This window comes from Dendrobium catenatum, unplaced genomic scaffold (assembly GCF_001605985.2).
Source record: "Dendrobium catenatum unplaced genomic scaffold, ASM160598v2 fragScaff_scaffold_156, whole genome shotgun sequence".
In the NCBI taxonomy this organism is placed as follows: Eukaryota; Viridiplantae; Streptophyta; class Magnoliopsida; order Asparagales; family Orchidaceae; genus Dendrobium; species Dendrobium catenatum.
Window position 1 is genome coordinate 9,526,564 of NW_021318618.1, and position 24,589 is coordinate 9,551,152.

General features: G+C 34.8%; 1 protein-coding gene across 5 annotated transcripts in view; it reads right to left on the reverse strand.

The window, feature by feature from the left end:
• Window positions 1–24,589, reverse strand: part of LOC110109073 (biotin carboxyl carrier protein of acetyl-CoA carboxylase) — a 100,000-nt gene that overhangs the window by 61,851 nt on the left and 13,560 nt on the right. For 3 of the 5 annotated variants that reach the window (XM_028692524.1, XM_020839971.2, XM_020839969.2), the window contains exons 2-3: window positions 15,202–15,402; window positions 636–703 (exon numbers count right to left, since the gene is read on the reverse strand). In XM_028692524.1, coding sequence (XP_028548357.1) covers window positions 636–703; window positions 15,202–15,402 — 269 coding nt within the window. The remainder of the gene's footprint in view (window positions 1–635; window positions 704–15,201; window positions 15,403–24,589) is intronic. The other 2 variants (XM_028692527.1, XM_020839970.2) reach the window with 1 other exon arrangement.

Here is a 24,589-nt window from a genome sequence, read left to right on the forward strand (position 1 = left end):
TAGTTGGAGCATAGAAGGTCCAAAAATTCAAATAATATTTATTTTTCTCAGAATTAGCATTAACCATTTGGGAGCTCAACGATAGCGACAAATGAATGTGCTTCTTGTTGGGGACAATTCAATGGACAGGTTGTTGGCTCAACAATAAATGTATGTAGTGGAGACATTCCCCTAGATTTGCTATGTTAGTGTGTGCATGGTCAAGGCAATTTGGTAGGGCCAATTCTAGCTCCTTTGGGCCCAAATTTGACTATTTCAAGAGTTCTAAGAGTCAATTTGACCTTTGAAAGCTAGCTTAAAAGTATCAAAAGTATCACATCAATCAGAGCTTATCCGAAAACTCCAATGCAAAGTTTTTGTGGTTCCTCAAGACTCTTGCTTTGCATCTTAAATTGTGATTGATAAGATAGAGACCTTTATAATTCCCACACACACAAGCTCAAATGAACGCCTTGAAAGTTGCTTCCTTCTTCATCTTTTTGGGTCATTAGCAAACAACTTGAAGAGAAATTATTTCTTCATCAAAGATTTTCCAAGATAAATTTCAAGCTTTTCAAAAGAAAACAAGTTCATTATTACATGACTGGAAGTATATCTAATAAATTTTTATAAATGTGAAGGACATGAAATTGGACCTCAAACCCAGTAGGAAATGTTGAATCCTTATTATGCATGTTCTTCCGTGCCCCTTGTGAAGTATTTCCTAAAGAAACCAAAAATATCTTAAAATTTTAGGTGTCAGACTGAACAGAAAAAACTATTTCACAGAATGCGATAAATTTTAAGAAATGAACTACAAGACCAAACTTAACATGCTGAAAAGAAATGCACGGTTGCTGACATCACATCTTAACTTCAAAGGATGTAATTTACCATTTATCATGATATATGACAAGTAAGAGACTGTATATCCGATAAAAATCCTCATACACTCTAATTTCATAATATGGAAAGTACAATGCTTCTGAACAAACTTTCAGCTAGCATTTCATGTCCTAAAAACTTAATAGCAAGCAAATACAGATATCCATCTGTTTCAAAACTCCAAATCGATACATAAATTTTTACAATCAGCAAAAGGATTTAAAAGGAGCGATCTAAGAACAAAGATGTGCTACAATAAAGAAAAAACTTCTTCTAATTCTCGCACGGCAACACTTTTGTTATGTTATGAAAGCATGTAGATTATGGCAAGTGTTATTATGACTTATAAAGAACCTTAGAATCCACATTAAACCAGCTTTTAATAGATTTTACTGCTCTTACATCAAGCTTTTTTGTCAATTGAGCTTGGCACTTTTAAAAAAAAAAAAAGCCTTCTGAGTTATATGTCAGACCAGTCTTTTGAGTTAATGACATGACGGGTCCAGCAGAAATCAGAACCAGCCAACTGGCCCAGCAAGGGCCGATCCAACAGAATCCGGAACAGAGGATTTCAGCCCCCCTTGTGGGGCCTAGCAAAGAAATAATCTATAATGTTAGGAAGAGGAATAAGAAGGAAATAATTTAGGGAAAGATTTCCTAATTGAATGCAAATAAGAGAGGGAAATAATTAAAGAAAGTGGGCTGTTTTTAGGGGAATTAGGGAGAGGTTATTTAGGGTTTGTAATGTTGATTATTTTCATTATGTTTTGGTTTGGTTTTGCTGTAGTTTTTCTTTGAGGGCTTCCTACCGGCATCTAAGTCGTTTGGGAGAGCCAATCTACTTCTGGAATCGTAGATTAACTACATCTTACATTTGTATTGAGTTATAATCGAAAATCAGTCACTATTCTAAGTATTCCTACAAATTTTCTATCATTCTATCATTGTTTTTGCTTCCAAGGAATAACAATTTGGTATCAGAGCGAGGTAAATGGTAGGCAAGTATATGAATGCATTGGAAGGAGAGATGGAACAAATCAGTGTTAGGATGGAGGAGAAAATTTTTAGAACGGAAGAGAAATATTCCGGAATGGAGAAGAACACAACTGCGGAAGGAATGCTTTCATCCATGGAGAATTGTTTGAGAACATGAAAGACATGATGAAGAAGTTGATCGAGATGCAATCGAAAGCTTCCTCAGCTATTCCTAGGGATGATTTGAAGGGGAAGAAAGTTCAAGAGGACGAAGATGAAGTGGAGAGTGTTTTCTCTCAAAGACCCCCATGGGGGCTTTTGATGGGGTATCCCAATAAAAGGTCAGCAAGAAAAGGGTACCCTTTTGGAGACACCCAGGCAAGAGGGTAGGTGGACAAGAGGAAGCAATGGGTGGGCCGGGATCTAAATCCACCAAGGGAAGAAGGGAGGGAATCACACCGATCATTACACGAGAGGAACTAACAGATAGAGAAATCAATGGGGTATGGATGCAGATCAAAAAAATTTAAAAATGTCGATATTTGAAGGGGAAGACGTCCATAGTTGGGTGTATCGGGTGGAGCGTTACTTTGCTATAAATGGCTGACGAAAACAGAAAAACTCATGGCGACGGGTCTTAAGTTTGGATGGAAAAGCCCTAGCGTAGTTTCTATGCTATATCTTAAGAGGGGACAGTCGTAAAGTATCGGGAGAATTAGTTGTTGTCAGGTAGGCTGAGGAGAATTTGATAAGAAGGGCTGGAAGAGAATTTCACGAAGAGATTATGGCAAACATAAGAGTGGAACACAGGGTGTTGAGGCCTAGAGGACTGAGGGAGATGAGGAAGCTAGCTCAAAGGGTAGAAGAAAAACATCATAGGGAGAAGACCATTCAGGGAAGCACCATGGGAGGGACTTACACGAACACCTCTATGACCTTGGCACCAAGGACCCAGACAATATCATTTCAGCGGGAGGCGCCGAGGGAGAAGAGTGGGGAGTTCGACCCGATGCCAACTTCAAGCGCCTCATAGAGGCAGAGTGCATAACAAAAGAGCGAAGGGCCTATATTATCGTTGTGATGAGAAATATGCACTAGATCATCGGTGCAAGTACTGCACACTCCAAGTCTTCTGGTTTGTGAGGAGGAGACTAACAATGAGGATTTGTTGGAGGAAGCAGAAGAAGAACAGGAGCACCTACACCTTGATGTGCTCGAAGTATCTCAAATTCTGTAGTGGGGTTTACTCCTAATTACACCATGAAGGTGAGGTGGCAGATCGGTGAGCAACCCATGGTGATCTTAGTGGATAGTAGTGTTACTCATAACTTCATATCCAACCAACTCATGGACCAGTTGGGATTGAAGCTGGTGAATATAGAAAGCTTTGGAGTTGATGGGAACAAGAAAGATAAAGAGGAGAAGGGGGATTTGCAGAAGAATGGCATTGACACTCCAAGGCATATAGATAATGGAAGATTTTCTTCGCTTAGAATTGGGGCACTGGTGTGATCCTAGGAATGAAGTGGTTACATATGATTGGGAAGACCAAGGTGCACTAGAAGTCGTTGACTATGGAGATTCAGGTGGAGGGGGAGAAGGTGGTGCTGCAGGGAGACGCTAGCCTCTGCAGAACTATGCTTTCACTCAAAATCATGGTCAAAGGGATAAAGGGAGTAGGGTTGGGTTACCACTACCTGCAGATTCAAAAGGATGAGATAGAAAGGCTCATCAGGGAAATGCTATAGGAAGAAATTATTAAACCCAGTGTGAGCCCCTTTTCTAGCCCAATTTTACTAGTGAAAAAGAAAGACGGTTGGAGGTTTTGCATGTATTATAAAGCCCTAAACGAGTAAATTGTGTCGAACATGCATCCTATCCCCGTTATTGATGAGATGTTAGATGAACTATTTGAGACGGTCATCTTCTCAAAGATTGATATGAAGTCAGGGTACCAATAGATTAGAATGAAGCCAGGAAATGTGCACAATACTGCTTTAAGGACTTATGAGGGTCACTATGAGTTTTTGGTGATGTTTTTCTACCTTACCAATGCTCCAACCATTTTTTAGTCCCTAATTAATCGAGTATTTTAACCCTAACTCTAAAAGTTTGTATTAGTATTTTTATGATATCTTAATCTACAGTCGCACGGAAGCAAAGCATGTAGGATACCTGAGGATGGTATTGAGGCATTGAAGGAGCATCAACTGTATGCCAACCTGAAGAAATGCTCGTTTACATAATCACAGGTGGTGTACCTGGGACATGTGGTGAGCAAAGTAGGGGTAGCAGCAGACTAGTCCATGATTGAGGCTATACTAGATTGTCTTTGCCTAAGAAGCTGAGGAAACTGAGAGAATTCATAAGCCTCGTCAAGTACTACCAAATATTTGTGCAAGGGTATGGCATGATAGCATGGCCATTGACGAAGCAACTAAAGAATGATAGTTTAAAATAGGGAGAGGCAGCAACACAAGCTTTCGAGCAATTGAAGAAAGTGATGACCCGTACACTAGTGTTAGCACTCCCTGACTTCAGCAGACCATTTGTGGTAGAGACAGATGCATTCAGATACAAACTGAGGGCAGTGCTCATGTAGGATCAGCAGCCTATTACAGTAGGGCAAGGCTCAAATCTGAGTACGAGTAAGAGCTAATGGCTATAATCTTGGCTATGCAGATGTGGCGGCCCTATTTGTTGGGAAAACATTTCATAGTCAGAACATATCATAGGAGCCTGAAGTATTTGTTGGAACAACGAATGGTCATGGAGTAGCATCATAGATGGTTATCCAAGGTACTTGAGTATGATATTGAGATCTAGTATTAATCAGGCTTAGAGAACAAAGCAAGAAACGCCTTGTTTAAGAGAGTCGAGGAATCTCAGTTAGCAGCATTATCAATAACCATGATCTCAGATTAGGAAGCCTTGAAATAAGAAAGTGAACATGATGAAGAACTAAGGAAGATCAGAGTCGATTAGCCGCATAACCTAGATAGTCATCCCGATTATACATTGAGAGGAGACCAACAGCTACATGAGGGAAGATTCGTTTTACCAACGGGATTGGGATACATTCCCAAGCTGTTACATGAGTTTCATGGCAATGCAATTGGGGGGCATTCAGGAGCTTAGAAAACCTACAGTCAATTGCCAATAGAATTATACTAGGTTGGGATGCGCCGCGATTTAGAAAATTGGGTGGCCATATGTGATGTGTGCCAAAGGCATAAGTACATAGCCATGATGCCAACGGGGTTACTACAGCATCTAGTTCTGCCTGAGAGAGTGTGCGAGGAGGTGATGATAGATTTCATTGAGGGTTTTCCGCGATCGAAGGATTTTCGATGATACTAGTAGTAATGGATCATCTGAGCAATATGCATAATTCATCCCTCCGAAGCACCCTTACACAACGGTCTCTGTGGCTACAATTTTCAAAGGAGAAATGGTGCGCTTGCATGGATTTCAAAAATTCATTGTGTCAGACAAAGACGGTGTTCTTTAGCCACTTATGGAAGAAGTTGTTTCATTTATAAGGGATAGTCCTAAACAATGTTTAAAATTGCGTATTCGGGTATTGAGGCGTTTTTCATTCGTGAGACGAGGCGTAAGCCTCAAGGCGTTTTGAGGCGTAAGCCTCAAAATCAAAAGATTGCGTAAACATAAAATGATAAATTTTTTATATACTAATGATTGAATAATATAAAACATAAAAAACATAAGATATGAAGTGAAATCAAAATATCTCAATAATATGACAACATGAAATATAGTTCAACTCAAAATTCTATCTTTCCCAAATCCCAGTATTCTTTTCATTAACATATAATTCCAATTTCCAAAAATAAATAGCAATGACATATCACATAAGAACTCATTAGTCATCAGCACTGTCATCACTAAGGGGTTATTCATTTGAATCATCATTATAATGAACTGCTCTCTCCCCTTCCTCCGCTCCTATAGAGTCCAATGTCGGGCATTTACTTCAAGATTTATGTAAGTTTTAATATATATAGCGTGAGGCGTAAGCCTCATGATAGTGAGGCGAGGCGGGCCTCAACCAAGTAGAGGCGCAAGCCTCATAAAAAAACTCGAGGCGTAAGCATCGAGGCGTTTTTTACTGGAATTGCGCAAAGGCGGGCCTCAAGGCGAGCCTCATATTACGCAATTTTAAACCATGGTCCTAAAGAGAAGTACATCCAACCACCCCCAAACATATGGCCAGATAGAAGTGTAGAGCCTATTTGAGATGCTTTGTATAAAATATGCAAAAGAGTTGGGCAAGGTGGATAGCTTGGGCCGAATATTGGTATAACACCTTATACCATTCATCAACATCGACCACCCCATTTAGGATTCTCCATGTGAGAGATCCACCTCATCTGATTTTTTATGGACAAAGCACTAGATCAGTGTCCACTGTAGAACAATACTTAGAGGAGAGGGAAAAGGTATTATCTGAGCTCAAGGGACATTTGTTGAGAGCTCAGCAGATCATGAAAATCAAAGCTGATGAGCATAGAAGAGAAATGAACTTCGATCCAAGAGATATGATTTACTTAAAATTGAGACCCTACAGACAGAAGACACTAACCATAAAGAAGGAATGAGAAATTGTCGGCCTTATGAGGTCTTCGAGAGCATCGAAGCTGTGGCCTATAGATTGAGGCTACCACCCTCATCCGTCTTGCACCAAATCTTTTATGTCTCACAGCTTAAAAAGGCGATAGGAAAGCACACAACATCTTCACTACCTTCGACCTTGACACAGGACATGGGGGTCATTTTGGAACCGCTAGAAGTAGTAGGTGTGTGCGAAGACAAGATAGGGCACGGGAGGTGCTAATTAGTGGAAAGATCTGCCAGAGCATGAAGCAACATGGGAGCCATATGAGACTATCAAAAAATAATTCCCAACATTCCATCTTGAGGACAAGGTGTGAATTTGAGGGTGGGGAGTATTGATACGACGGGTTTAGTGGAAATCGGAACAACCCAAGTAGCCCAGTAAGAGCCGATCCAGTAGAATCCAGGACAGGATTTCAGCCCCCCATGTGGGGCTCAGCAAAGAAACAATCTATTTAGGAAGAGGAATAAAGAGGGAATTATTTAGAGAAATATTTCCTAATTGAATTCAAATAGGAGAGGGAAATAATTAAAGAGGGTTGTTTCGGGGAGAATTAGGGAGAAGTTATTTAGGGCTAGTTATGTTGATTAATTTCATTATGTCTTGATTTGGTCTTGTCGTACTTTTTCTTTGAGGGTTTCCTAGCGGTGTCAGGGTTGTGTGGGAGAGCCGAACTACCTATTGAATAGTAGATCAATTGTATCTTGCTTTTGTATTGAGTTACAATCCAAAATTAGTCACTATTATAAGTATTCTTGTAGATTTTTTTTCGTTCTATTGTCATTTTTGCTTCCAAGGCATAACAATTAACTAGTAAAAATATACGTGCATTAAGTACAGATAGTGTGAAGTTTATAACATGCCTTATATTATTAAATTTATTTATTTATTTTATAACATGAATCCTTCTTAAATTAAAATGAACTTTTTTAATCATAAAACACATAACTAGATATATAAAGGATTACATATCTCTAAGTATACCAAAAACAATAATCTAGTCTAATGCTTAAAAAACTATTAATCATACATAAAACAATATATTCTGTTATTTTACAAAGTAACAAGTTTTGATGGAAAAATTAATTAAAAAAATTAAAAATATAAATCTATTGGATAATTGGACAACATCATATATATGTATATATATATATATATATATATATATATCAAGATACAAAAATAGCTTAGAGAGATAACATAGGAAATCATCGCGAATTAAAAATTGGATAAAGGGAATGATAGTTTCATTTATGAAAAAAAAATAAAGAGATGTATTATCATATTTTTTTAGTAGCTCATCTTAATATGTTAGTTTTAAGCATAAACTCCAACCATAAAATCATTGGTTTGAGATTTGTATATGTGATATGAGTGAGTTTATACAAAAATATATTTAAAATATTTAAAAAAAAAATTGGAGTAAATAGATGCGACTATTCTTCACATAAAAGTTTGAGATTAATTATTTGTGGCATATCAAACCATTGTAACATTCGTATATGATGCTATCAAATATTTCTCTAATTTTATTTTTATTTGAACATTAGTATGTTTTATGTTCTTTTCTTTTTTTAGCTATCCAATGATGGGAAAGCATCCAATGAACATGGTAGGTTGTGTGTGGGGCTTGGTAGACCTTTGGTTTGCTGGCTCGAATGGTCCTTGGCTGCTGTTGGTTCACGGGTTGGCTTATGCTCCACGGTTTTGGGGCCTATGGTGATGTATGGAGAAGGTTGGAATTGAGCTCATTTGTTGCTAGCTCATTAATGATGAGCTGAAGTTTAGTAGCTCATTAATGTTCTAAAAGGTAAGCTCATAAGTTGGATTCAATTTTTGGAGTGGACGTGTCCCTTCTCCTTCCCCTTTCTTCTTTAAAATATTCCCTTATCTCTTGGGAATCCGTGGCTGTGTTTGGGCTTCCTGTGCTGGATTAATTCCGTGCCTTTTCTCCTTGGGTTTCCGGCTGGCTATTGGTTTTTCCGAGCTGGGGGCTTTTCCGTGCATTTTGATGCCTTGGTTCCGTGGCTGCCTCTTTGGTTCTTTGACTGGACTGCTTTTCCGTGAAAAGCAATGGGGAAACTCGTGACTTATGATGCTTGGGTTCTTGTGGAAATTCAATAAAGTGGTTGTTGACATTCTCCTTTCTTACCTATAAATATGAGAGGTTTTGTGAAGAAAGAGGAGTTGATTATTGTGAGCAAATTTGCTATTGACCTGCGGGTTATTGGAAAAGCTTGCGAGCATGTTCCATTCTTCTTCTCCACCTCCTCTGGAAATCTTGTGAGCTCTTTCCACCCTTCCTCTTGGCTTCTAACCTCTTTCGTCTCTCCACAAGTACCACTCCATCTGTATCCTTCTTCTCGAGCTTTAGTAGTGTTTGTTGGTTGACTTGGAAGCATTTGTTGGAAGAATTGGACGATCTTGCAGTGGTGGACCATCAGTTTGCTAGCCCTATGCACTTATCTTATTTAACCTACATTTCGATGCATGTGAGGAACCCGCTCTGACGGTTGTCTGAGGATAGCGTTGTTTCTATTTTCTTTGTTTCTTTAAGTCTCTCCGTGTTTTCTTTGTTGGATTTTGAATGTTATAGATGATTGCTACTATTTGAATAGAGTCTGGTTTGAGTTCTATCCAATGTTCTCTTTGTTTCAGTTTTCTTACACTTGTGCTTACATCAACTTGGTATCAGAGCAAGTTCGTTTTTTTTTTGTTGATAGGAGTCTTTCTCTTTTGTGTTTAACAAATGGCTAATGATCAAGGGGATTGGCAACAATTGAATAATTTGCAACAATAAATCAACACGGCAGCTGAAGCAATTGCTAATCTAAATGTCAATCAAGCTTTTTTTTTTAATGTCAATCAAGCTTATGTTAATCCTAGTGTTCAAACTTCTGAAAGTGAGGAGGAAGAACCTAGAAATCAAAATAGGCGACAAAGAAATTGGGATTACGGAATTAAAATCAATGTTCATAATTTTGAAGGAAAATTACAACCTGAACAATTCATTGAATGGGTAGAGAAAATGGATCAATTTTTCGAATGGAAAGAAATTCCGGATAATCAAAAAGTCAAATTTACAAGTTTAAACCTATCGGGGCATGCATTAACTTAGTGGAAAAACTTACAAAACAGCAGATTAAGGCGAGGCAAAGAAAAAATTCAAACTTGGGATAGGATGAAAGAAAAGATGAAAGGAAAATTTCTGCCTTCTGATCATTCAAGAATCATCTTTCAAGAAGTTAATAATTTGCGTCAAGGTAATCAAACTGTGGAAGAATACACTGAAAATTTTTATAAATTGCAAGCTAGAAACGATTTGTATGAGACTGAGGAGAAAACCATAACAAGATATCTTAATGGGTTAAAATGGACAATTCAGGATCAACTTAACTTGCATCATGTTATTAAATTAAATGAAGCTTATCGCATAGCCTTGAGAGTTGAAAAACAACATTTGCGGGGAAGCAACAAAATAACTGAAACGTATAAATGGCGACAAACTAGTGGGACTAAACTTCAATCTCAAACTTCTGCAGGAACTTCGGGTGTAAAAGTTAAAGCTGTTGAAAGTCAAAATCAGGAAAAGGGTAAAGGGGTAGCAAGATCTAAACCTACTGAACAATCTAAACTGTTTGGGCCTTGTTACAAATATGGTCTTTATGGTCATTTGTCAGCTACTTGCAGAAAAAATAATCAGCCAAGTAGTAATTTCATAGAAGATGAAAAAGAAATAGAGGAAGAGGAAGAAAAAGAAACAGAATTTGAAACTGAAGCTGAGTTGGAAAATTTTGATTTAGAAGGTGATGAAGGAGAACCATTGTTAGTAATTCGACAAGTTTTAACTGCTCAAACTGAAAATGAAGATAAGTGGCTTAGAAGAAACATCTTTAGGACTACTTGCACTGTTGAAGGGAAGATTTGTACCTTAATGATTGATAGTGGAAGTTTGGAAAATTTTGTGTCACAACATATGGTAAAAAAGTTTAAACTAAAAACAAAATCTCTTGTTAAGTCATACAAAATATCTTGGTTCCAAGAGGGAAGCGAGATTCCTATAACCAAACAATGCACTATGAACTTAACTATTGGATGAACTTATAAAGATCAAATAGTCTATGATGTTGTACCTCTTGAAGTCTGTCATATCCTTTTGGGTCGTCCATGGAAGTATGATCATAAAACCATCTACAATGGGGAAAAGAACATATATACTTTGATTAAAGATAACAAGGAGTTCACTCTTTTTCCAAAGAAATATTCCTGATCCAACAACAAAGAATAAAAAGTCTACAAAATCTTCCACCCCTGAATTGTTTCTAAACACAAGTGAGTTAACAAAGTCTGATGTGATATATCTGGTGCTTGGAAAAGAAACTGATTTAACTCTTGAAATTCCTAAAGAAATACAACCGTTATTTGATGAATTTTCTAATTTAATACTTGATGAATTACCAACTGGTCTACCCCAATTGAGAAACATTCAACATCATATTCATTTAAATCCTGGAGCTACATTGTCTAACCGTTCACATTACAGAATGAGTCCAAATGAACATCAAGAACTTTCTAAGCAAGTGTCTAAACTATTGGAGAAAGGTTTAATCCAGGAAAGTCTGAGTTCTTATGTTGTACCTGCTTTGCTTACTCCAAAGAAAGATAGAACCTGGAGAATGTGTGTGGATAGTCGAGTCATAAATAAAATAACCGTCAGATACCGATTTTCAATTTCTAGGTTAGATGACATGCTTGATATGCTAAGTGGTGCCAAGGTTTTCTCTAAAATTGATTTGAAAAGTGAGTATCATCAGATAAGAATTAGACCTGGGGATGAATGGAAAACTGCTTTTAAAACAAAAGAGGGTCTATATGAATGGCTTGTTATGCCTTTTGACTTGTCTAATGCTCCAAGTACTTTTATGCAAATGATGAATCATATTTTGCAACCTTTTATTGGAAAGTTTGTTGTTGTATATTTTGATGATATTCTGATTTATAGCATTCGCCCATCTGAACATCTATTTCATGTCGAGCAAATTCTGAAAACTTTGAGGGAACAAAAACTGTATATCAATTTAAAGAAATGTTCTTTTATGACTTCAAGTTTGACATTCTTGGGTTACATTGTGTCTGCCAAGGAAATCAAAGTAAGGCAATAAAGAGCTGGCCTATTCCTAAAAATATCAGTGAGGTAAGAGGTTTTCATGGGTTAGCATCTTTTTATCGTTGATTCATTAAAAACTTCAGTTCTATGATCGCTCCTATCACTGATTGTTTAAAAAAGGGAATCTTTAAATGGACTCCTGAAGCTGAAGAAACTTTTCAACTTATCAAAATTAAAATGAGTCAAGCTCCAATTCTTAGTCTGCCAAATTTTGAAAAAGTTTTTGAAGTTGATTGTGATGCTTCACATGTTGGTATTGGTGCTGTTTTAAGTCAGGAAAGAAAACCTGTTGCATACTTTAGTGAAAAATTAAATGATGTTCGATCTCGATATTCTACTTATGACTTGGAATTTTATGTCATTATTCAAGCTTTGAAATTCTGGAGATATTATTTGATTCATCGGGAATTTATTTTGAATACTGATCACGAGGCTTTACGATTTTTGGGGTCACAAAAAAATCTAAACAAAAGACATGCAAAATGGATTTCTTTCTTGCAAGAGTACTCTTTTCATATCAAACATAAGACTGGGGTTTTGAATAAGGTTGCTGATGAATTAAGTCGAAGATCTCACTTTTTGATAACTGTTTTTCGGACTCTTACTTCTTTTGATATTCTTAAAGATACTTATGAGAATGATTCTGATTTTAAAAATATTTAGGATTCTTGTCTTGCTTCTGGAACTGATCCTTCTGCTCAGTTTGTTATACATCAAGGTTTTTTGTTTAAGGGAACTAGACTTTGCATATCTAAGAGTTCCTTAAGAGAACAACTTGTGAAAGAAATGCATAGTGGAGGTTTGGGAGGACACTTTGGGCAAGGAAAAACAATTGCTTTAGTTTAAGAAAAATATTTTTGGCCTCATATGAGAAAGGACATTACTAAGCTGGTTAAACAGTGTAAAATATGTCAGGCTTTTAAAGGAACTGCACAAAATTCTAGTTTGTATACTCCTCTACCTATTCCAAACAAACCATGGGAAGATATTTCTATGGATTTCATTTTGGGTTTAAAAATTACTTCTAGAAAATTTGACTCTGTTTTTGTGTTTGTGGATCGATTTAGCAAAATGACACATTTTATTCCCTGTAAGAAAACTTCTGATGCTTCTTACATTGCTGATTTGTTTTTCAATGAAATTATTCGTCTGCATGGTATTCCTCGTACTTTTACTTCTGATCGAGATATTAGATTTTTAAGTCATTTTTGGAGAACTCTGTGGGCAAAACTTGGAACTACTCATCAATTTAGTAGTGCCTATCATCCTCAAACTGATGGGAAAACTGAAGTTGTTAATAGAAGTTTAGGAAATATGTTATGATGCCTTGCTAGAGAAAACCATCTCAATGGGATTTAGTGTTGCCTCAGGCTGAGTTTGCTTACAATAATTCTGTTAATCGTTCTACTGGCAAAACTCTTTTTGAAATAATTTATGGGCAACCTATTCCTCACATTTTAGAAAGGAACTCCTTATCATTACCTAAGAAAACTAGTATTGAAGCTTTTGAAACATTTGACCACATAAAAACTATCCAACAACAGGTCCTTGAAAAACTTCAAAAAAATAATGCTAAGTACAAGTCTGCTGCTGATAAACATCGAAAAGAAGTAAATTTCAATATGGGTGATTTGGTTATGGCTTACTTTCGTCGCCAACAATTTCCTGTTGGCACTTTTAGAAAGTTAAGCAGAAAAAAGTTTGGCACTTTTCGTGTGCTTCAAAAATTAGGCACTAATGCCTACTTGCTGGATCTACCAATTACTATTGACACTTCTCCTGTTTTTAATGTTTCTGACCTATCTTTATATGAAGGAAATTCTAATGATTCTGTATACATTGAAACTTTGCCACTCTGCTCCTTTGGCAAAGTCTGAAGATCAAATTGAAGATGTTGTCGATATGAAAGTCATTAAAACAAGACATGGGGTACACAAGAAGTTCTTGGTCAAATGGAGCAATCGATCATTGACTGATTGCACCTGGATTGATGCTGCTGATCTAAAAAATCGAAATTTGAAGCTTTATGAAAGAGTTGCTGAAACGTTCTCATTAGAAGATGAGAATTTTCCACCAGGGGGAATTGATGCTATAAAATATTTATGTATTTTTATTTTTATTTGAACATTAGTATGTTTTATGTTCTTTTCTTTTTTTAGCTATCCAATGATGGGAAAGCATCCAATGAACATGGTAGGTTGTGCGTGGGGCTTGGTAGACCTTTGTTTTGCTAGCTCGAAAAGTCCTTGGCTGCTGCTGGTTCACAGGTTGGCTTATGGTCCACGGTTTTGGGGCCTATGGTGATGTATGGAGAAGGTTGGAATTGAGCTCATTTGTTGCTAGCTCATTAATGATGAGCTGAAGTTTAGTAGCTCATTAATGTTGTAAAGGTAAGCTCATAAGTTGGATTTAATTTTTGGAGTGGACTTGTCCCTTCCCCTTTCTTCTTTAAAATATTCCCTTGTCTCTTGGGAATCGTGGTTGTGTTTGGGCTTCCTATGCTGGATTAATTCGTGCCTTTTCTCCTTGGGTTTCCGGCTGGTTGTTGGTTTTTCCAAGCTGAGGGCTTTTCCGTGCATTTTGACGCCTTGGTTCCGTGGCTGCCTCTTCGGTTCTTTGACTGGATTGCTTTTCCCTGAAAAACAATGGGGAAATCCGTGACTTATGATGCTTGGGTTCTTGTGGAAATTCAATAAAGTGGCTGTTGGCATTCTCCTTTCTTACCTATAAATATGAGAGGTTTTGTGAAGAAAGAGGAGTTGATTATTGTGAGCAAATTTGCTATTGACCTGCGGGTTATTGGAAAAGCTTGCGAGCTTGTTCCATTCTTCTTCTCCACCTCCTTTGGAAATCTTGCGAGCTCTTTCCACCCTTCGTCTTGGCTTCTAACCTCTTTCATCTCTCCGCAAGTACCACTCCATCTGTTTCCTTCTTCTCGAGCAGTAGTAGTGTTTGTTGGTTGACTTGGAAGCATTTGTTGGAAGAATTGGACGATCTTGCAAAGGTGGACCATCGGTTTGCTAGCCCTATGCACTTATTTTATTTAACCTAAATTTCGATACATGTGAGGAACCCGCTCTAACGTTTGTCTGAGGATAGCGTTGTTTCTAATTTCTTTGTTTCTTTAAGTCTCTTCGTGTTTTCTTTGTTGGATTTTGAATGTTATAGATGATTGCTACTATTTGAATAGAGTCTGGTTTGAGTTCTATCAATTGTTCTCTTTGTTTCAGTTTTCTTATACTTGTGCTTACATCAGTATATATAAGTAAAACAAAGAAAATAAACCAATAATTACATTAGCTTGCTATTTCATTGCATGGTAAGATATAAATATATGACTTTACTTTAAAATCATTCCATAAACAATTCCTAGCTAAGATTCGTAGTCCTGATTTCTAGGAGAACCCATGTATAACTAAAGATAAAAGTCTTCTGCAGGCATAGCTTATAATTCAGTTATACTTAATTAAGATGTACTTGATGAAAAACTCAGCATATTCAGCATTGTTTTCAAATCAAGCAATTTAGAACAGAACAAACTAGATTGTTTAGTAGCCACCATGAGATGCTACAGTAGATGAGCCCTCTGAGGCCTTCACATATGATTGTACTGATCTTCTTCTATTACCCGATGAGGACCGTATAGCCTGTGGTGACAATAAAGCTCGGGAAAATGTAGTATTAAGAAGAACCCTCTTAATGGGGACCATAACTGGCCTCTGAGGAGAAAACAGCTCTGAATGACCCGCCTGTATAGCACCTGCTTAAGATTCTGATATTAGTGGTAGTTATAGCAAACTGTCGACAAGTAGAAAAAGAAATCAATTCAATAGAGTTGCATGCTCTTCAACAAGATTTTAAACCCATCCATGTTTGAATCACATACATATATTATCCCCCCTGGGTAGTAAGTACTAGCAATATCATTATTAGTTTATACAATGAATCAAAAAGTGAGTTACTTCAACAATGCACCACAAGAGAAAATATTAATGAATCTACAATAGGCCTCGAAAGTATGCTAAGTCGCTGATGCGCCCCATGGACAAAAAGAACTAAAGGGGTCACATGCTAAAACGAAGGCTTCATTCCTCCAGATAAACAAATTAAATCATATATGCTTAAGTGCCTCTACTCCAGTGTAAATCAGTGGTTGCCAGCATTAAATGAGCTAGCCATGCTATGCAAAAGTCCCATTATTGAAGATGCCATACATCTAAGCTACTATCAGTCAAGCTTGATGCCTTTGAAAAACAATCAGCCATCCTTCGTAACTCTGAGTTACAGTTTGCCAAGCCTCATACCTTTATGTGACTTAGAATATCTGAAAGGGCAAATCCTCTGCCAGTAAAATGAACCAAAGGCTAAAACAAAAATAACAACATTGACATTAATACACTGCTGATTCATTATAAACTGTCCCGGATGAGAAGACTCGTGTCTCCTAATAAGAGGCCCAAACCAAAGAGTTAAAGCCAAGACATAATGACTCAGTGCCAAAAGCCACTGCAACCTCTTTTACTCAACGTAACCGAAGCAACCTAAGAAAAGGAATTAGGCACATGTTGGCCAACTTGGATGCACAATCTATGATTTTATCTTATTAGCATGCAAGTCGAGCGTGCAGGTCATGCTTGTTTAAGGCAAACATAAGCCTAGAAGACACCTAAGTGCAGCTGAAGCTTGGCAAATTTCGGTACGGGCATAATTTCATCCACTTGACAGCTCGTTGAGATAGCACACTAGTCAAACTAAGGGCTCCTTCAGCTACTAGATCATGGAAATCATGTTTTAAATAGTGATGAAATTTTTTTCCGCTCAATTTAAGAGTGAAAATAAATCCTCATTTTTAAGAGATTTTAAAGGTATTTGTGGAACCTGAAATGTTCAAAATTAATGTCATTTATAAACACACATGATTCTTATAGTTTTGGTTAAAAAGAAATAGAAATGATCTTTATTTATTAGATATAAATAACAATTTGACTATTAATAAGACATTATAGAGAAAAATGATTCATCTAGTCAACCCCATGTAGAGTGATAAAGGCTTGATGTTCTTGTTTGATTATGTATGTTGGATCAAATTTTTTTAATTACAATGTTCATATATTATAAGCTAGAATTTCTCTATAACCTAAGTTATAGAGTCAACTTATCATTAAATAAGAGCAGAGCAAAATAAGAACACCGATGTTGTAAGATCCTAAGCCCTGGATGAGAAAAGTTGAGTGTTATGCTAGGTAATCGACAGCCAGCAAAAAACTTGTCGGATAATCTAAACATGAATCCTTTAATACTTTGTGGTTATTATAGGGCATTGTTTAGTAGCGACGCGTTGTATGGCCTGAATCAAGAAGTGTGAAAGGGCTGCTGCACCCATGTCCAGAAGCAATGTTAAATAAATAAGGCTTCCCACATCATGGACCGAGGGGGGGCAAGAAAATAGTCAATGAAACTAAAATTTAGGATAGGAACTTGGAAAATAAGTTTTCTTATAGGCAAACTAATAGAAATAATAGATATTATGATTCAGAGGAAGATAAATATTCTATATTTTTAGGAAATTAAATGAGTCAGAGAGAAGGCTACGAATATTGATAGTTTATAATTTAAACTATGATAATCATGTAGAAGTCATACTAGAAATTGTGTAGGTGTGATTATAGATAAGAGTTTGAAGGATAATATTATAGAAATTAATAGAATAAGATATAGAATTATAATTTTAAATATTTTTATTGATGCTAAGATAATTAATATTATAAGTGTTTATACTCTTTAAGTATGTTTAAATACAATAACAATATCAATTCTTTATCCCACTACGTGGGGTCGGCTACATGAATCATTTTTCTCCATTGTGTCCGGTTAAGAGTCAAATTCTCATTTAGACCTAATAAAGAATGGGTAGTTATAATATTTTCTAAACAAGTCTTTTTAGGTCTACCTCTATCTTTCTTAACATAGGATAAATCTAGTACATCTACTCTCCTAACCGGGTCATCGAAAGGTCGTCGTTTTATTGTAGCCGACCTAAACAAGCCTAATGCATTCCTCCGATTCATCCATCCAACATAAATTATACTAATAATATCTCCATCTATTTCACCATCACTCTAAACAATAGACCCAAGATATCTAAAATGTGTACTCTTATTAAAGACTTCATCACTCAAAATCACAAACCCTCCACTAGACCTGTTACTACTAAAATTACACTCCATGTATTCGGTTTTAGATATACTCAAACAAAAACTTTTAGAATATAAGGTTGGCTTCCATAATTCAAGTTTACCTTAAACATCCTCTTTAGTCTTATCAACAAGAAGAATATCGTCAGCAAAACACATACACTATGGAGCATCCTCTTGCAAATCTTTAGTAAGAACATCCATGACTAAAGCAAAAAGATATTGGCTTAAGGCTGAGCCTTGATGTAAAACTAAAATTGGAAGATATTTGGCCCAGCATGCATATCCCTAATGACTTGAATATAAGCATTATTAATTCCTTTTTTTTAGAACTCTCCATAGCATTTCTCTTGGAACTTTATCATATGATTTCTCTAAATCAATAAATATCATATGAAGATCTTCATTTTTCTCTATATACTTCTCCATCAAACCTCTCAATAAATGTATGGCTTCCACAGTATAGACCTACAAGGCATAAAACCAAAATGATTTAGAGAAACATTAGTATCACATCGCAACCTATGCTCCATAACTCTCTCCTATAGTTTTAAAGTATGACACATCAACTTAATTCCTCTATAATTTGCACAATCCTGTGCATCACCTTTATTATTAAAAATAAGAATCAACAAACTCATTCTTTTACACTGTCATTGCCAGATCCTAAGTCCTGGATGAGAAAAGTGGAGTGTGCTAGATAGTCGACAGTCAGCATAAAACTTGTCGAATAATCATGGCAACATGACATGACACTCATTCTCCACACATCTGATATATTTTTATTCTTCAAAATAATATTAAAAAGTTTAGTAAGCCAAGAAATTCCTTCATCTCCTAAGCATTTTCATACCTCTATTAGAATTTTATCAGGTCCAATAGTTTTTCCACACTTTATTTTCTTTAAAACCTCTCAAACTTCAGTTTTAGTAATATACCGATAAAAATAAAAATCTATATTTTGGTCTAGAGGGCTAATGTCACTAAATTCAATCATATTTTCACAATCTTCACTGAAAATCTTATTAAAATATCTAATCCACCTTTGTTAAATATCATCTTCTAAAAAAGTACTTTTTGATCTTCATCCTTAATGCACTTCACTTGAACTAAATCCTTACTACTCTTATCTCTTTGTTTGGCTAGCTTATACATATATCTTTAACCCTCTTTAGTATCTAATCTATTATATAAATCATAAAAAGCTAAAGTCTTTACATCGTAGAATGCTTTCTTAGACTCCTTACGGGCAACTTTATATTTTTCTCAATTATCAAAATTTTTACAACTAAAAAAATTTTTATAATAGATATTCTTATTTTTTATGTTTTCTTACACATATTGATTCCACCACCAACTATTTTTACTGTTAATTTTTGTTCCTTTTAATACTTCAAGCACATTTTTTGCAACATTCTTAATATTACAAGCTATTATTTCTCCCTTAACATTAACTTCCTCATGCACCGACCAAATCTTAAGATTGTGGATCTTACTCACAAAGATATTTTTGTAAAAGTTTTTTAAATGTCACCATATAATCTTAGAACAATGATATACTATATTTTTCAAACTCTACCCCTTCATTTTAAAGTTCAAAACTAATAAGCAATATTGGGTACATAGACTTTCACTCATAATAACTTTACAATCTCTACAATCAAAACAATCTTCTTACAAGAAAATAATCAATTTATGTTTTATCATATCTACTATTATATGTTATTAGATGCTCACTTTTTTCTTAAATATAGTATTAGTAATAACAAAATCATAAGCTAGTAAAAAATCTAATAAAAAATCTAATGTAATCCACCTTCATTAGTCATTTCAAACTGATAGCCACTATGAATGCTTTTAGAATCCTCAATTTCTCTACCAACATATTCATTTAAATCTCCCCCAATAAAAAATCTTTCTTCAAGAGGTATCATTTGTATTAAATTTTCTAAGTCATTCCAAAATTTTAATTTTAAGCACATATCCAAATCTACTTGAGGAGCATAAGACTTATCATCAAAAATAATATTCAAACCTATAATTTTATCTCTAATTCTACTTTTTTTTTAATATTATCTTTCAAATTCTTATCGATAATCACACCTACACCATTTCTAGTAGGACTCCTACCAGATTACCAAAGTTTAAACTCTAAATATTAATACAAAATATACCTCTTGAAGAAAAAATTTAAGAAAGACTTTTTATCGGAGGAGATTAAATGGACATGTTGGTAAAAATATAGAAGATATATTTTAAAAGAATTCATGATAGCTATTAAGTTTAGAGCGATTAATGAAAGTGATAGGACGATCTTAGATTTTGATATAGCTTATGATTTTGTAATTGCTAATACCCTATTTATGAAAAAAAAAGGAGAATCTCAACACTCCTAAGATTGGATATAGTACAATTTATATTGATTATTTTCTTTTCTTATAAGAAAAATAGTTCATTTAAGTTATAAAGATTTTAAGATGAAATAATACAATATAAAAAATAAAGTAAAGCATTATTCTAAGATTAGATAGGGTCATTGTAAAAACACTAACAAAAATATCTTTGAAGATAAGATTCAAGATCTTAAAATTTTGTTTATACACGAGAATGATAATATTATGGGAGAAAAAGTAGCTAGTGATATTAAAAATATTGCAAAGGATGTGTTTCTAGTATCAAAAAGAAAAGTCTCTAATAATATAAAATAATTTGTGGTATAATCAAAATGTATAAGAAAATATAAAAATAAGAAACTTAATTATAAAAATTGGTTTAGATGTAAAGGCTCAAAAAATTGAGAAATATATAAAGAGGCCTAAAAGGAGTCTAAGAAATCAATATGCGATGCAAAAAATTTAACTTTTAATAATTTATATAATATATTAAATACTAAAAAATGCAAAAAAATATATATATACAAGTTAGTCAAGTAAAGAGATAGAACTAATGATTTAATTCAAGTGAAGTGCATTAAGGATGAATATTAAAAAGGGTTTTTATTAGACGAGGATATTCAATAGAGATATATGAGATATTTTAATAACATTTTCATGAATATAGTGAGAATACGGTTGACTTTAGTAACCTTAGCACCCTAAATAAAAATAAAGATTTTGTTTTTATCGACGTACTAGTAAAATTGAAGTTAAAGAGAGTCTTTAAAGAAAATAAAGTATGCAGAAGTTATTGGACCATATAATATTCCAATAGAGGTGTGTAAATGCTTAGGAGACAGGAATTTCTTGACTTATAAAACTTTCCAATATTATTTTGAAGACTAAAAAGAAGTCATATGAATGGAGAAGAAATGTGTTAATTCTTATTTTTTGGAATAAAGGTCATGCACAAGAGTGTGAGAATTAAGTTAATGTTGCATACTTTAAAACTATAGGAGAGAGCTATTGAGCATAGATTATGACTTGATACTAATATTTCTCAAAATCAATTTTGATTCATGTCAGGTAGGTTTACCATAGAAGCTATACATTTATTAAAAGGTTTGGTGGAGATGTATAGAGAATAAAGAGGATTTACATATGATATTTATTGATTTAGAGAAAGGTTATGATAAAGTTTCAAGTGAAGTGCTCTAAATAGTTCTAGAAAAGAAAGGGATTAATAATGCTTCTATTCATATCATTAAGGATGTGTATGCATGAGCTGCTACTTGTGTTCAAACATAATGTGGTTTGACAAAGTATATTTCTATTTCAGTCAGATTACATCAAGCATTAACTTTAAGCCCATATCTTTTTGCTTGGGTGATAGATGTTCTTACAAGAAGATGAACCTTGGTGTATGCTTTTTGCTAATGATATACTTTTTGTTGATAACACTAGAGAGCCTAAAGGTTTATGCTTGAGTAGATCTAAAATTGAATGCATTGAGTGTAATTTTAATAGTAATAGATCTAGTGGAAGGATTGTGACTTTGGGCGATCAAGTCATCAATAAGAGTAGATGTTTTATATCTCTCGGGTCTATTGTCAAAGTGATGGTGAAATAGCTAGGGATATTATTAGTAGAATTAAAGTTGAATGGTTGAAGTCGAAGAATGCATCGGGCCTGTTGTGCGATAGAAAAGTATACCACAAACTTAAGGGAAAGTTCTATAAGATGTTGGTGAGACCGGCAATGCTTTATGGCGCAAAATGTTAGCCATTAAAAGAGAAATATAACATTAAGTTAAGTGTTGCAGAGATAAGGATGCTCAAGTGGATGATTGGCTTTCACTCTTACAAACAAAATGTGAAATGAGTATATACGTGAAAAAGTTGGAGTAGCTCTAGTGGCATATAAGATCATAGAGAGTCGCCTTAGATAGTTTGCTCACATAAAATGTTGACCTTCCGATGACCGATTAGGAGAGTAGATGAATCAAATTTAGCCTATATTAAGAAAGGTAGAGATAAACCTAAAAAGACTTAGTTAGAAAAAATATATTTTATTAAATTTAAATAAGAATTTGACTCTTAATAACACACAATAAAGAAAAAAAATTCAGGTAGCCAACCCCACTTAGTGAGATAAAGGCTTGATGTTGTTGTTGTTGTAAAGAAAAATTTCATATGTATCACAAACAAATCTCTCAAAGGTACAAAAATTCAATCATTGAGAATAAAGACATCAAAAACATGGAGACAGTTGCTAGATAATCCACCCTAGCAATTCAACTTATGGATCACCCATTATGATAGTCACTAAGAAGGATAGTGCATGTAGGTCAGCGTTTACTACCATGCCCCTTAACAAAATATCATTAAAGAAGCGATATATATTGTCTCGTAACATCTTGTTGGATAAACTAAAGCCTGTAACCATCTTCACTAAGTTGGATCCCAAATTTGATTATGATTAATTGTGCATCAATGAAATGGACACATAGAAGATTACATTCAAGAAAGGCAAAAGTGGATAGTCATGCAATTCAAATTCTATAACACGCGTGCTACCTTCAAGGGTTTGAAAAATGATGTTCCGCAACAATACTTATATGGCTTGCTTATCGTTTATCCTGATAAAATTTTAGCCTTCATAAATCATAGGAAGGAACACTGCCGTTGCCAGGTCCCAAGTCCTGGATGAGAAAAGTGGAGGGTTGCGTTAGGTAGTCGACAGCCAGCGTAAAACTTGTCGAACAATAATGACATGAATCCTTTAAGAAATTGTGTTAATGCTAGGGCGTCCCCTGGAAGCGACGCGCTGTATGGCCTGAATATAGTGACAAGTGTGCAAGGGCCGCTGCACCGGCGCCCGGGTGCAGTGTTAAATAGGCAAGGGTTCCCACATCAAGGACGAATGTGGGCAAAGAAGCTAGTCCATGAAACTAAAATTAGGATAGGAACTTGGAATATAGGTTCTCTTACATGAAAATTAATGGAATTAATAGATATTATGATTCATAGGAAGTTAAATATTTTGTGCATTCAGGAAACTAAGTGGGTTGGAGAGAAGGCCAAGGAAATCGATAGTTTAGGATTTAAACTTTGGTATTCGGGTAAGAGTCGTACTAGAAATGGTGTAGGTGTTATTATAGATAAGAGTTTAAAGGATAATGTTATAAAAATTAATAGGATTGGAGATAGAATTATAGCTTTAAAGATTGTTGTTGATGATAAGATTGTTAATATTATAAGTGCTTATGCTCCTCAAGTAGGTTTGGATATGAGTTCTAAATTAAATTTTTGGAATGACTTAGAAGAATTAATACAAAATATACCTCTTGAAGAAAGAGTTTTTATTGGAGGAGATTTAAATGGACATGTTGGTAGAGAGGTAGATGATTTTAAAAGCATTCATGGTGGCCATGGATTCGGAACGACGAATGAAGGTGGCAAGACCATATTAGATTTTTGTTTAGCTTATGATTTTTCAATTGCTAATACCTTATTTAAGAAAAGGAATGAGCATCTCATCACTTATAAAAATGGATATAATACAACCCAGATTGACTATTTTCTTATTAGAAAATTAAATCGTTTAGATTGCAAAGATTGTAAAGTTATTCCGAGTGAAAATTTATGTACCCAACATCGATTATTAGTTTTGGACTTTAAGATAAAGGGGCATAAAATAAAAAATAAAGTAAAACAATTTTCTAGGATTAAATGGGGGCATTTAAAGAATATTAACAAAAATATTTTTGGAAATAAGATTTTAGATCTTAAGATTTTGTCTGTGCATGAGGATGCTAATATTATGTGGGAAAAAGTGGCTAGTGATATTAAGAATATTGCAAAAGATGTCCTTGGAGTATCAAAGGGAAAAGCTCCCAATAGTAAAAATAGTTGGTGGTGGAATCCAATTGTGCAAGAAAAGATTAAAAATAAGAAGATTTGTTATAAAAATTGGTTTAATTTTAAAAATTCCGATAATTGGGAAATATATAAAGTTGCTCGTAAGGATGCTAAGAAAGCCATATGCGATGCAAAGACATTAGCTTTTAGCGATTTATATAATAGATTAAATACTAAGGAGGGAGAAAGATATATGTATAAGTTAGCCAAACAAAGAGATAGGAGTAGTAAGGATTTAGTTCAAGTGAAGTGTATTAAAGATGAAGATCAAAAAATACTTTTCTTAGAAGATGATATTCAACAAAGATGGATGAGATATTTTGCTAAACTTTTTAATGAAGAGTGTGAAAATAAGATTGACTATAGTGACCTTAGCACCCTAAATGAAAATAAAGATTTCTATTTTTATCGGCGTATTAGTAAAACTGAAGTTACAGAGGCTTTAAAGAAAATGAAGG